Source organism: Elephas maximus, chromosome 22 (assembly GCF_024166365.1).
Source record: "Elephas maximus indicus isolate mEleMax1 chromosome 22, mEleMax1 primary haplotype, whole genome shotgun sequence".
NCBI classification, from domain to species: Eukaryota; Metazoa; Chordata; class Mammalia; order Proboscidea; family Elephantidae; genus Elephas; species Elephas maximus.
Window position 1 is genome coordinate 21,622,806 of NC_064840.1, and position 12,352 is coordinate 21,635,157.

General features: G+C 44.3%; 1 protein-coding gene across 5 annotated transcripts in view; it reads left to right on the forward strand.

Annotated features, from left to right (window-relative positions):
- Positions 1–10,342, forward strand: part of SMPD4 (sphingomyelin phosphodiesterase 4) — a 32,632-nt gene extending 22,290 nt beyond the window's left edge. For all 5 annotated transcript variants that reach the window (XM_049865925.1, XM_049865926.1, XM_049865929.1 and 2 more), the window contains one exon: positions 152–10,342. In XM_049865925.1, the coding sequence (XP_049721882.1) occupies positions 152–481 (330 nt within the window). In that variant the 3' untranslated portion in view covers positions 482–10,342. The remainder of the gene's footprint in view (positions 1–151) is intronic.
- The last annotated feature ends 2,010 nt before the right edge of the window (positions 10,343–12,352 follow it).

Below are 12,352 nucleotides of genomic sequence, written 5' to 3' on the forward strand. Positions count from 1 at the left end.
ACATTGTGGGGAGTGTGTGGCCCTCTGAAGGCTGAGGCTGGGAGAGGGTTTGGCCCTCCAGTCCCAGGAGTGGCCCCGCTGCCTGCACGCCTGTGGGATGGCTCCAGCCAACTGCCTTCCTCACCCCATCTGTGCCTTTGTTTGTGCTCAGTTTGCAGGCCAGATGGCAGCCTTGTGTTCCCGGACCGACTTCCTGGGCAGCTTCTGCCGCTACCACCTCACTGAGCCTGTGCCGGCCAACAGGCACCTGCTGAGCCCTGTGAGACGGGCACACACTGTCAGCCAGGCTGGGGGCCCCAGGCTCAGCCTGCGCTTCCTGGGTAGCTACCGGACGCTGTTCTTGCTCCTCCTGGCTTTCTTTGTGGCCTCCCTGTTCTGCATCGGGCCCCTGCCCTGCACCCTGATCCTCATCCTGAGCTACCTGCTCTACGCCTCGGCCATGGCGCTGCTCACTGAGTGGGGGAAGCCACACCAGGCCTGACAGCCGACTCGCTTCCAGTAGAAAGAAACCTTCAGAGGCCCCTGGGGAAGGTGAAGGAAGGGCAGAGGCAGCCCTGTGCAGTCTTCTGTCACTTGCGAGCCTGGACACAGTTGTCTTCACACTTGTGGGGGATGTTTCTGGCAGCAGTGGAAGCACCTGAAAGTGGCCATGAGCTGAGAAAGGAGACCATCCCAAGACACTCCACCACCAGGTCACATCCCATGTGTTGCTGGAGGAAGAGCCTACCGGGACAAACTGCTGACACCACTCTGAAGGACGCCCTTTAGTCATTGTGGGACTTAGCTCCTCAAGCTCAGGAGCTGTGGGCTGCCAGCGGCTCCTGCCCTTCCCCAGAGGCCTGGTGCAGCCCTGGCCTGACCCATCTGCTGTCCTTAATGTGGTCAGATGTGCATTGTGACACCAGGACAAGATTTTAGCCTCTGGCTCCAGGGAAGAATCAAAGTTTTCAAAAAGGATTCCTGAGGAAATCAGATTATGGCTCTCCTCTGACTCCTAAGTGCAGAGCTGCGCTTTGCCGCCACACCTGGTAGAATGAGGGTCGGTTTTCCAAGTGGAGCCACAGAATTCCACTTCTAAAGAGATGAAGTCCTCCACGAGCCCAGGTGCTTCCTAGGGAATTTTAGCCTTGGGCTCCTTGGCCCCCAGGTCATCACACCCCCCACTTCAAGGTGGCCCAACATCACTGCCGCTATGTCACAGGCGGGACCTTCGTCTTCGGGAAGCATTGTCAACACACCCAAATTGATGGAGTCTGATCTTAGCGGTGTGTGCTCTACAACCAAAGATGGTCAAAAGCAGTGTTCATATCATCAGTAAGATCAGGTACTTAAAGACACAAGCTTTTAATAAAACATATTCAGATACGACACCGATATGTTCATCCTCAAAAACAGTCCCCACAGGGTCTTGGGCACCTTCAGTTATCCCACAGAGCAGCTCCATTTGACCTTAAACCAGGCCTTTAGTTTTTGTGGTGGGTTGTGTATTTTTTGTTTTTCAATCCCATAAATTTTCGAAAACATAAATAGTGGGCTTCCTATTTTGATGTAAACTCAGAATAATGGTATTTTGGAGCCTGGGACCAAAAAGCAAATCTGACATGTACCTGACCATGAATCTTGCTCCAGGAGTCTTCTGGTTTCAGGGCTCAGTCTGCAGAATTTCACTGCACAGGCCCGCTGAGAACTCAGGAAGTCTGCAAAAATGGCCACTGGATGCCCGTCATCCCTTTGTCCCTTTGTTCACAAGTCTGGTTATCTGGTCATCCTTAGCGCTCCTTGCCCAGGGCTCGGGAGTTTCCTTTACAGCAACAACAGAACACAGGCAGGTTTTAATTCTGAAATGCCTGCAGTGGAAAAGGGTGGGGATGTAGCACAGTCCCTGCTGCTCTAAGCCGTGTGGACTTGACCGTCTACTCCACAGCAGATCAGAGCGTGCCTTAGTATGAAAGGCCAGCAGTCCTGGGACACACACGGGTCATTCTCCTGTGGCTTTGCGTGTACCAGATCCGGAAGCTCAGCAGGTTATGCGTGCTCACGAGCCCCGTGTGAGTGCATCACCAGGAACACTGGAAAACCCAGTTACTGGAGAACTGAGCGTGACAGCTCACACTCAAGCGTTCACTGAACGGCAGCGTGGTTCTATCAGAAATCTGCAGCCTGGAGTTGGCCAGCCAGACAGCAGCAAAGGCACACGCTCCCCTGACCACCCCCAGGCTGCCCACGGAGATCTGCAGCCCAAGAGAGAGACATGGATCTCATCATGTTCTTGACACTGGCCTCAAGGGAAGTGGGCACTGGCTGACCCAGCCAACCTGCCTCAAACCATCCCTCAAAAAGGTGGGGTGGCCTTCCCCAAACAGCTGTCAATTGTTAAATGTCCCTTATCCCCTTGGTAGATCAGTTGCTTTTGGTCACAACTGATGGAAATGGGATATTAGATTTTCTGCAAGTTCAGCCTTAACAAATTAACTGGTTTTTGTTACCAGTCCCATCCAGTCAAGAGAAGGGGTATGAGGGTGCATTGCAAGATGATGCCCTGAGGTCAGATAATGACACCATCCCCCACAACACCCGCTTCGTGCCTTCCACTGACAAATGTATACATCTCCCTCCCACCCCAACCTCTATGGTCCTACAGTCATCCACCACCCATCACCCTCTCGCCATCATTTCTTTCTCACTCGTTTTTCTTCACCCAAAAACATATTCAGAACTCACAACACCCTAAACAAAACCAAAATACTCCATTTTATCCATTTGTTAACCATGAGCCAGCCACCTGCTGGGTGCCACACTCGCCTGTGCCCGGGACACCATGGGGAAAAGGCAGGACCTACCCACAGCTCCCATGACCTTGCAGTGCAGAGCAAGCAGAATTCAAAGTCTGGGAATAAGCAACCTGTGATGCAACATGACAAGCAGTAGTCAAGGACAGGTAGTTAGGCCTGAATGCCACTGTGTTGCGGAAGAGCAGCTGGGAGGGAACAGGACTTGTAGGCACTTGGTGGCTTGGGCCTGGGGAGTGATGGGTTGTGGCAGGAGTTGGGGGGTGGCCAGGTGAGGTAAGGGTGATGGGACTTCTGTTTTAAATGAGCCAAATTTATGTTTTGTAAAGATCTGTCACTACAGATTTGAGAAAGGACTGGCAGGGGTAGGGGAGTGGAGTGGAAGCTGGGGGACCCTGTGTGGAAGAGTGGGCCCAGGAAGGGAGGAGTGGAGGCTGAGCTGGGACTGGTAGAGCCAACCGGCCAGGCTGGAGTCAGGCTACAGGAGCTTCCCTGATTTGTTTCTGCCCTGACTCCGCTGAGTGTGATCTTGCCCCAAATGGTTGCCAGCAGGGACCCTGTGTTCCATTCCTCCAGGTGAGTCATCTACTTTGAGGTCTACACCCTGGGGCTATCAGGCTCTGCGTAGTACACAACCTGCGAGGCCCTGAGTGGGGTGGCCTGGGCAGCCAGAATGACATTTTACATCCCAGTTCCATTGACTGCCAAGGACTCAGACACAGCATAGGGTGTGTGGCCTGCAGACCTTCATGCTATCTGCTTTGCTGAGAACACACTTTCTTAGCCCTTGGTGGGACACTTGCCTCCTGACCCTTTAAGACCATATTCTCCCTGGCACCATGGGTAGACTCCCTTTCTGACAGGTAAACTTTCCTAGTTAGGATTTGTCTCCTGCCACCATCCCATGTGCCATCTCCTCCTCTCATTTGCACTCCTTTTCCCCATTAAGAGTGGTTGACCACACTGGCTGCCCAGGGACCTGGCCTGAACAAATTGCCCACATTCACTGTTATTCTCGGGGCACCTCAGGTGATTAAAAGTCTTGTCCATCTTGAGAAATTTGAGGTATTATCCCATTCAGTTACTTTTTTAAAAACGATTTTTTTTTTCATGTTTACTCTTTAATGTTAAACTTTTCAAGACATGGACAACTTTGAGGAATTCTGTTCTGAATGCCAAAAAGAAAAACTGCAGAAACAAAGGTCATGAAAACATTTAAATATCTGTGATGTTATGGTTGTTTGTCAACTTAGCTGGGCCATGATTCTCAGTGGTTTGGCAGTTAATGGTATAGTTTGGTAGCTAAGTGATGATGTAATTACCTCCATAATGAGATCTGATATAATGTAGGCACCTGCATGATGAGATCTGTTAGGAGCAGCCAGTCAGTTGAAAGGCATTTTTCTTTGGGGTATAGCTTACATCCGATATAGGTGGACTTTCTGGCAAAGCATGTTGGCTTTTGCTCACCCTGGATTCTGTAGCTGGCTTCTGTTCATCTTACATCTGGTTCTTGGGACTTGAGCTAGTGGCTAGTCTGCTGATCTTGGGATTCATCACTCCACAGCCTGTGAGCCAGAGGCCTGCTGTCTGACCTGCTGATCTTGGGTTCATCAGCCCCTCCAGCTACGTGAGTTAGGAGAAGCCTCCAGCCTGACTCACAGAGTTGGGACTTTCCAGCCTCTACAAATGCATAAGCCATTTCTTTGATACAAATCTCTCTTTGTATACATTTATATGCTTCACTGATTTTGCTTCTCCAGAGAATCCAGCCTAAGACCACAGCCCAGACCACACCAGCATCATTTTCAGCTAAGCAATGTTAGTGACTTGTGTTGGATGAGAAAATGCAACAAAGGACAACTTTTGAGAAGGTTGTGATGTGGCTTAACACTCATGGCATTTATGCTGGGGAAAAGGCCTCTATGTGTGTGTCAGGGAAAGAGGAGAGTGGTTTAATACATTTTTTAGCTGAATGATAAACAGTCTGTCACCTAAAATTATCAGAAGAGAAGAAATAACAGATCAGAGCAGAAATAAATCAGAAACAGAATAAGAACAAAACCAGAAGTTGGTTCTTTGAAAAGATCAATAAAATCAGCAAACTTTTAGCTAGACTGACAAAGAGAAAAAAAAAATGCAAATAGCCAAAATAAGAAATGAAAGGGGACATTACAACTGACCTGATGGAAATAATTATGACAGACTATTGTAAATAACTGTATGGCAACAAACTGGATAACCTAGATAAAATCAACAAATTCTTAGAAGGACACAAGCTACCTAAACTGACTCAAAAGGAAATAGAAAATCTCGACAGACCCATAATAAGTGAAGAAGTTGAGTCAGTGATCAAAAACCTCCAAACAACAACAACAAAATATCCTGGACCAGATAGATGGCTTCACAGAATTATTCTACCAAACATTTAGAGAAGAATTGACACCAGTCCTGTTTAAACTCTTCCGAAAGATAGATAAGGAATAGTCCCTAATTCATTCTATGAAGCAAACATAACCCTTATACCTAATTTATTTTATGAAGCAAACATACCCTTATGCCAAAACCAGACAAAGACACAGGAAAGAAAACTACAAGCCAATATTATCAATATAGATGCAAAAATTCTCAACAAAAAATACTAGGTAACATAATCCAATGGCATATTAAAAGTCATACACCATGACCAAGTGAGATTAATTCCAGGAATGGAGGGACAGTTCAACATTAGAAAATCAATCATGTAATACACCACACGACTAGAACAAAGAAAAAGAACCACATGATCATCTCTGTGGATGCACAAAAAAGCAATAAAATCCAACACCCTTGCTTGATTAAAACTTTCAAGAAGACTGGAACAGAAGGGAAGTTCCTTGATACAATTTAGGGCATATATGAAAAGCTGACAGTCAACATTATGTATTAATGGAGAAAGATTGGAGCTTTCCCCTTGAAATCAGGAACAAGACAAGGGTACCCACTCTTACCTAGCCAGAGCAATAAAGAGAAGAAAAAGAAATAAAAGTATTCAGATTGGAAAAGAAGTAAATTTATCTCTATTCACCAATGACATGATCCTATACATAGCAAATCCCAAAAAGCCCACAAGAAAGCTAGAGCTAATTGAGGAATTCAGCAAAGTTGCTGAGTACAAGGTCAACAAATGAAAATCAGTTGAGTTTCTATACACCAGCAATGAGAAATATGAAAAGGAAATTAGGGAAACAATTCCATTTACAATAGCATCTAAGAGAATAAAGTAACTAGGAATAAATTTAACCAGGGATGTGAAAAACACAATGAAAATTATGAAAGACTTGAAAGATGTTCTGTGTTCTTGGAGTGCAAGTCAATATTGTTACTATGTCAGTACTACCCAAAGTGATCTGTAGATTCAATGACATCCTGATAAAAATTCCAACAACCTTCTTTACAAAATGGAAAAACCGATCCTCAACTTTATATGGAATGGCAAGAGGCCCTGAATAACTAAAGCAGTGTTGAAAAGAAGAATAAAATAGGAGGACTCACTTCCTGGTTTTAAAACATACAGGTACAGTAATCCAAACAGCCTGGTATTGGTATGAGAATTGACACATAGATCAATGGAATAGAATTGGGGGTCCAGAAATAAACCCATATATATGGTCAACTGATTTTTTGACAAGGGTGCTAAGGCCATCCGATGGGGAAAGAAGAGTCTCTTCAAAAAGCAATCTATCGGACCATAACAATTTTCTGTGGTAATGTGTTCAAATTACATTAAAGAAGAAGGATCTCAAATCAGTAACTTTATACCATAAGAACTGGAAAAAGAAGAGCCAACTAAACTCAAAGCTAGGAGAAAGAAGAAACAGATCAGAAAAGAGATAAATAGAGAAGAGAGAAATCAATGGAACCAAAAGCTGGCTCTTTGAAAACTTCGACAAAGATGACAAACCTTTCCCTGAACCAAGAAGACTCAAATTGCTAAAATCAGAATTGAGTGTGGGGACAATACTACCAACCTCAAAAAAATTAATAATAGAAAAAGATTATAAAGGAATACTATGAACGTTATAAGCCAACAAAGTAGGCAACCTACATAAAATGGACAAATTCCTAGAAACACACAAATTACCGAAACTGATAAAAGAACAAATAATCTGAGCAGATCTACAACAGACTGAATCAGTAATCAGAAACCTCCCAACAAAAGTATAGCACCATATGACTTTCTTGGTGTATTCTACCAAACATTTAAAGAATTAACACCAATTTTTCTTGAATTCTTTCAAAAAATTGAGGAAACACTCTCTCTCATTCTATGAAGCCAGCATTACTCTGGTATCAAAGACACACCATAAGAAAACTACAGAGCAATATCCCTTATGAATATAGATGCAAAAATCCTCAACAGAATGCTAGCAGATGAAAACCAACACCATGTTAAAAGGATTATTTCTATACCATGACCAAGTGGGATTTATCCCAGGAATGCAAGGATGGTTCAACATAAGAAAATCAACATAATACACCAAGGTAATAGGTTGAAAACCAAAAACCAAACCCACTGCCGTCGAGTTGATTCCGACTCATAGCGACCCTATAGGACAGAGTAGAACTGCCTGATAGAGTTTCCAGGGAGCGCCTGGCGGATTCGAACTGCCGACCTCTTGGTTAGCAGCCATAGCACTTAACCACTACACCACCAGGGTTTCCCAATAGATTGGAGGATTTAAAAAAACACACGATCACCTCAATGGATACAGAAAAAGGATTTGATAAAATCCAACACCCTTTCATCAATGATGCCCACTTTCACTGCTATTCTATATTGTATATTAGATGCTACTGTAAATGGCAGTATTTGTATTGTATTTGTATTGTATATTGTAGTATTTGTATTGTATGGCAGTATTTGTATTGTATATTGTAAGAGAAGCTCTAGCCAGAGCAGTCAGGCAAGAAAGAGAAATAAAAGGTATTGGATTGGAATGGAAGAAGTAAAACTATTCACAGATGACATGATCCTACATGTAGAAAAACCCAGAGAATCCACCAAAAAAACTACTTACAACTACTAAATGCGCCTACTAAAAGGCGCAGGGAACAAGATCATCATACAGAAATCAGTTGGGTTTCTATCCACCAGTAATGAACAATGCAAAAAGAAAATTAAGAAAACAATTCCATTTACAGTAGCATCTAAAATAATAAAATACCTAGGAATAAATTTAACTGAGGATGTGAAAGAATTAAACACTCAAAACTACAAAATATTGCAAAAAGAAATCAGAGAAGACTTAAATAAATGGAAAGACATCTCATGTTCATAGATTGGAAGATTTAATATTGCTAAGATGGCAGTGCTACCCAAAGTGATCTATAGGCTCAACATAATCTCTCAAAATTCCAGTGACCAACAGCTCTGCCCCTCAAGCCATGTGAAACAGTATGTGTGTATGTGTTTGGAGGTTGCAGTCTCAGCCCTGGGAAGATGGTGGTGGTGACTGAGGCGGCACCAGGACTGGGATGTGACTTGGGCTGGGAGGCCAGTTCTGGGGACTGGGCTGTGCCTCCCGAGGCAACTGTTGCTGCCTCAGCTGCTTTGGCTCTTGCTCCCACCTCTGCTGCTGCTGCTGCCGCCCTGGGCAGCTGAGGCCTCAGCAAAGGCCAAGGCACGTGACCAGCCGTGTGTCAACAGCAGTTGCTGCAACCCTGGCACTGGCCAGAGCATCACTCCCCTGCTCCCTGAGCTGAGTGGGTGAACAATGCCAGTACTTCCAGACTGCTTCAGACTAACTGGATCTTCAAGGCTTGTAACAAACGGACCTGGAAATTATGAGTGCACATGGCTCACTGAAGGACAGCCAAACAGAATAATGATACTTCGTTTCAATCATTGTGCTACAGAATGTTGTTGTTAGGTGTCCTCGAACTGGTTTTGACTCCTAGCGACCCCATGTACAACAACAACACTTCCTGGTCCTGCGCCATCCTCACAATCGTTATGCTTGAGTCCATTGTTGCAGCCACGGTATCAGTCCATCTTGTTGAGGGTCTTCCTGTCTTTCACTGACCCTCTACTTTACCAAGCATGATGTCCCTCTCCAGGAACTGGTCCCTCCTGATAACATGTCCAAAGTATGTGAGACGTAGTCTTGCCATCCTTGCTTCTAAGGAGTGTTCTGGCTGTACTTCTTCCAAGATAGATTTGTTATTGGAGTGTAATTGGAATCATTTGTACATTTATCACGGGGACTCAACCTATGCACTATTGCTGCCTTTAGTGGCCTCATCGTTCTTGAGAGAGATGGCAATGAGACTGTCCCCAAGGTTGTTGCCATATCAGGTTATGCCCTGATGCATTTTCTTAGTGATACAGCTTATAATTTCACTGGATTTAATACCACTTACAATTTGACCATGTGTCCAAATAATTGCTCAGGCCAAGGAGAATGTAAAATCAGTAACAGTGGCAACATGGTTCAGTATGAATGTTATGAAAACTGGAAAGGTGAAGCATGTGATGCTCCTCCCTGTACAAATAACTGGGTTTCCTCACCGAGACATCTGCAATTCAAGTGGTGTCAGAGGGTGCTCTTGCCTGTCGGAGTGGCAGGGTCCTGCGTGTTCATTTCCTGTACCAGCTAACCAGTCATTTTGGACTCCAGAGGAATATGCTAACCTAAAGCGCCCCAGAGCATCTCACAAGCTGTGGTCAATGGAAACATAATGCGGGTTGTTAGAGAATATCTGGTCAACCACTCAGATTACAACATGGTTCTAGCATAAATTGTTTCACTTTTTTTTTACGAGAAGCTTAGTTCTCCATTTTGAAAATTCACAAAGTACAGGTAAACAAAAAGAAGTAATCACCTGCCATTCCACCACCTGAGGGAAATGCCCGTTAATATATTAGTTCTCATGTTCCAGATTTTTTATGACATTTGCTTAGCTATTAAAACGGAACCTCAAAGAATGCATTGTGATGGTGAGCAAAAATTTATCCTTTCCAAGTATTGTCTCTGATGTTTTGATTTAGGTATGTATAGAGACCAAAAAAACCCAAACCCACTGCCGTCGAGTCAATTCTGACTCATAGCGACCCTATAGGACAGAGTAGAACTGCCCCACAGGGTTTCCAAGGAGCGCCTGGTGGATTCGAACTGCTGATCTTTTGGTTAGCAGCCATAGCACTTAACCACTATGCTACCAGGGTTTCCAATTTGAATCTACAGTTTCAGTATTGATCACCGTCACAGCTATGAATAGACTGTGCTAGTGGAGATTATGCCAGTGTCTACTCCTTCCCAGGATCAAGGGTCATTGCTGATCTCATGCTGCCCATGTTGAAGGGAGAATATACATTGTTACTGTGGAATTATCTATGGAAATTTAACTTTTAACAAAATTGCTGTTGAGACTATACACAGGAGAACATTCACCAACTCAAGACTTTCTGCAGGTACAATTCATTGGCATTGATTACATTCTTCAAGTTGTACAACCGTTCTTACCCTCCTTTTCTGAGTGGTTCCTCTTCCATTAACATAAACTTACTGAATTTCCTACCTAATCTTTTGAGTTGCTGTTGTTAATTTAATCCCATATAGATAGCTTTTAAAAAGCATAATGCTTAAGGCAGATTTTTTTTTTTTTTTTTTTTTACTAGTTAAGCTAAATTATGGTTTTAAGAAGACTTCAGGGTATATTTTTGGCTTAAGGTTTAAGGATTATCTCATGGCAGTAGTTTCAGGGGTTCATCCAGCCTTCATGGCTCCAGAAAGTCTGGATTCTATGAGAATTTGAAATTCTGTTCTGTATTTTCTCCCTTTTGATCAAGATTCTTCTATAGAATCTTTAAGCAAAATATTCAGTAATGGTAGCCGAGCACCATCCAGTTCTGGTCTCATGGCAAAGGAGGAGGTTGTTCTTGGAGGCAATGAGTCACACATTCCATTTCCTCTTCCTATTCCTGACTCTCCTTCCTCTGTTGCTCTGGTAGAATAACCAAAACCAAACCCACTGCCATCGAGTCGATTCCAACTCACAGCGACCCTATAGGACAGAGTAGAACTGCCCGATAGAGTTTCCAAGGAGTGCCTGGAAGATTCGAACTGCCAACCTCTTGGTTAGCAGCCATAGCACTTAACCACTATCCACCAGGGTTTCCTCTGGTAGAATAGAGACCGATTATTTGTGACTTGGACAGCCAGTTGCAAGCTTTTGAGACTGCAGTCACTATGCAATGAACTAGGAGGTAAGAACAGAAGCACTAAAAACGTTATTAGTCCAATTAACTGGGATATCTCATGAAACATGACCCTAAACCTCCAATTCAAGGAACCAAATCCCATGAAGTTGTATATAAGCAGCCTCAGTAGCCACTTTTTATTGCTGTTATTGTTGTAACTATATCACACAACTTTTGCCAATTCAACTTTTTACAGGTGTATAACTAATTGACAGCAATTACATTAATCAGCTCTGCTACTGTCTTAGGCTGGGTTCTCTAGAGAAGCAAAACCAGTAATGCGTATAAATACAGAGAGATTTGTGTTAAGGAAACAGCTCACGCGATTGTAGGGGATGGAACGTCCCAAGTCCTGGAATCACGATAGAGCCCTTTCCCAATTCATGGAGCCGCAGAAGCTGTTGAACTTAAGATGAGCAGGTTGGAGAGCAGGGATCTGGCTCACAGGTTGTGACGGTAGAGGAATCCCCAAGGTGGGCAGGCAAGACTGCAAGGTTTCTCCTGAGTCACTTAGTTGCAGGGGCTGGCGAACCCAAGATAGGCAGATCGGCGAATCCCAGGATGGACAGGTAAGCTGCTAGCTCAAGTCCTGAGAGCCAGCAGTCAAACAAGAGACAGCTGCTGGATCCAGAATAAGCCAACAACCTTTGAATGGAGAGCAGGAAGGAAGTAGGTGGTGGAAGGCGGAGAGATGAAGGCTAAGGGGGTGGTGAGCTGCCACAGGCCCCACCCCTGCCAGTACCACTCAGCAGATTCCATCATGGGGGTGATCACATATCACATTTCAACACAACTTTATACAGCTGCCAAAACACAGAATCACGGCCTAGCCAAGTTGACACACAATCTTAACCATCACAGCTATCCCACTGTTAATGTAATTTTTCCGTCACTGTAAACTAAAACTCGGTACTCCATAAGCAGTAAGCCCCTTTTTCCTCCTCCCTCCCGCCTCTAGTAACCACTAATAAACTTTGGTCTCAGAAGAAGTAGATGGTGCCTGGCTACCACCACGACTGTTCTGACAGGGGTCACAATAGTTGGTCCCAGATGGAATGGGAGAAAACTATGGAGCAGAACTCAAATTCTTAATTAAAAAAAAAAAAAAAAAAGTGAGACAAACTGGAACAGTAAAGGACAGAGGACTCCCTGCGACTATTGCCCTGAGACATTCTCTAAACCTAGAACTGAGCCTGCCCCGTGAGGTCACCTTCTAGCAAAATAGAGTGGCACACAAAATAAAGGATATTACCCATAAGATCGGTGCCCTGCAAAAAACCGTCAGTATGAGACCAAAAGGTCAACAACTACTCAAAAGCAA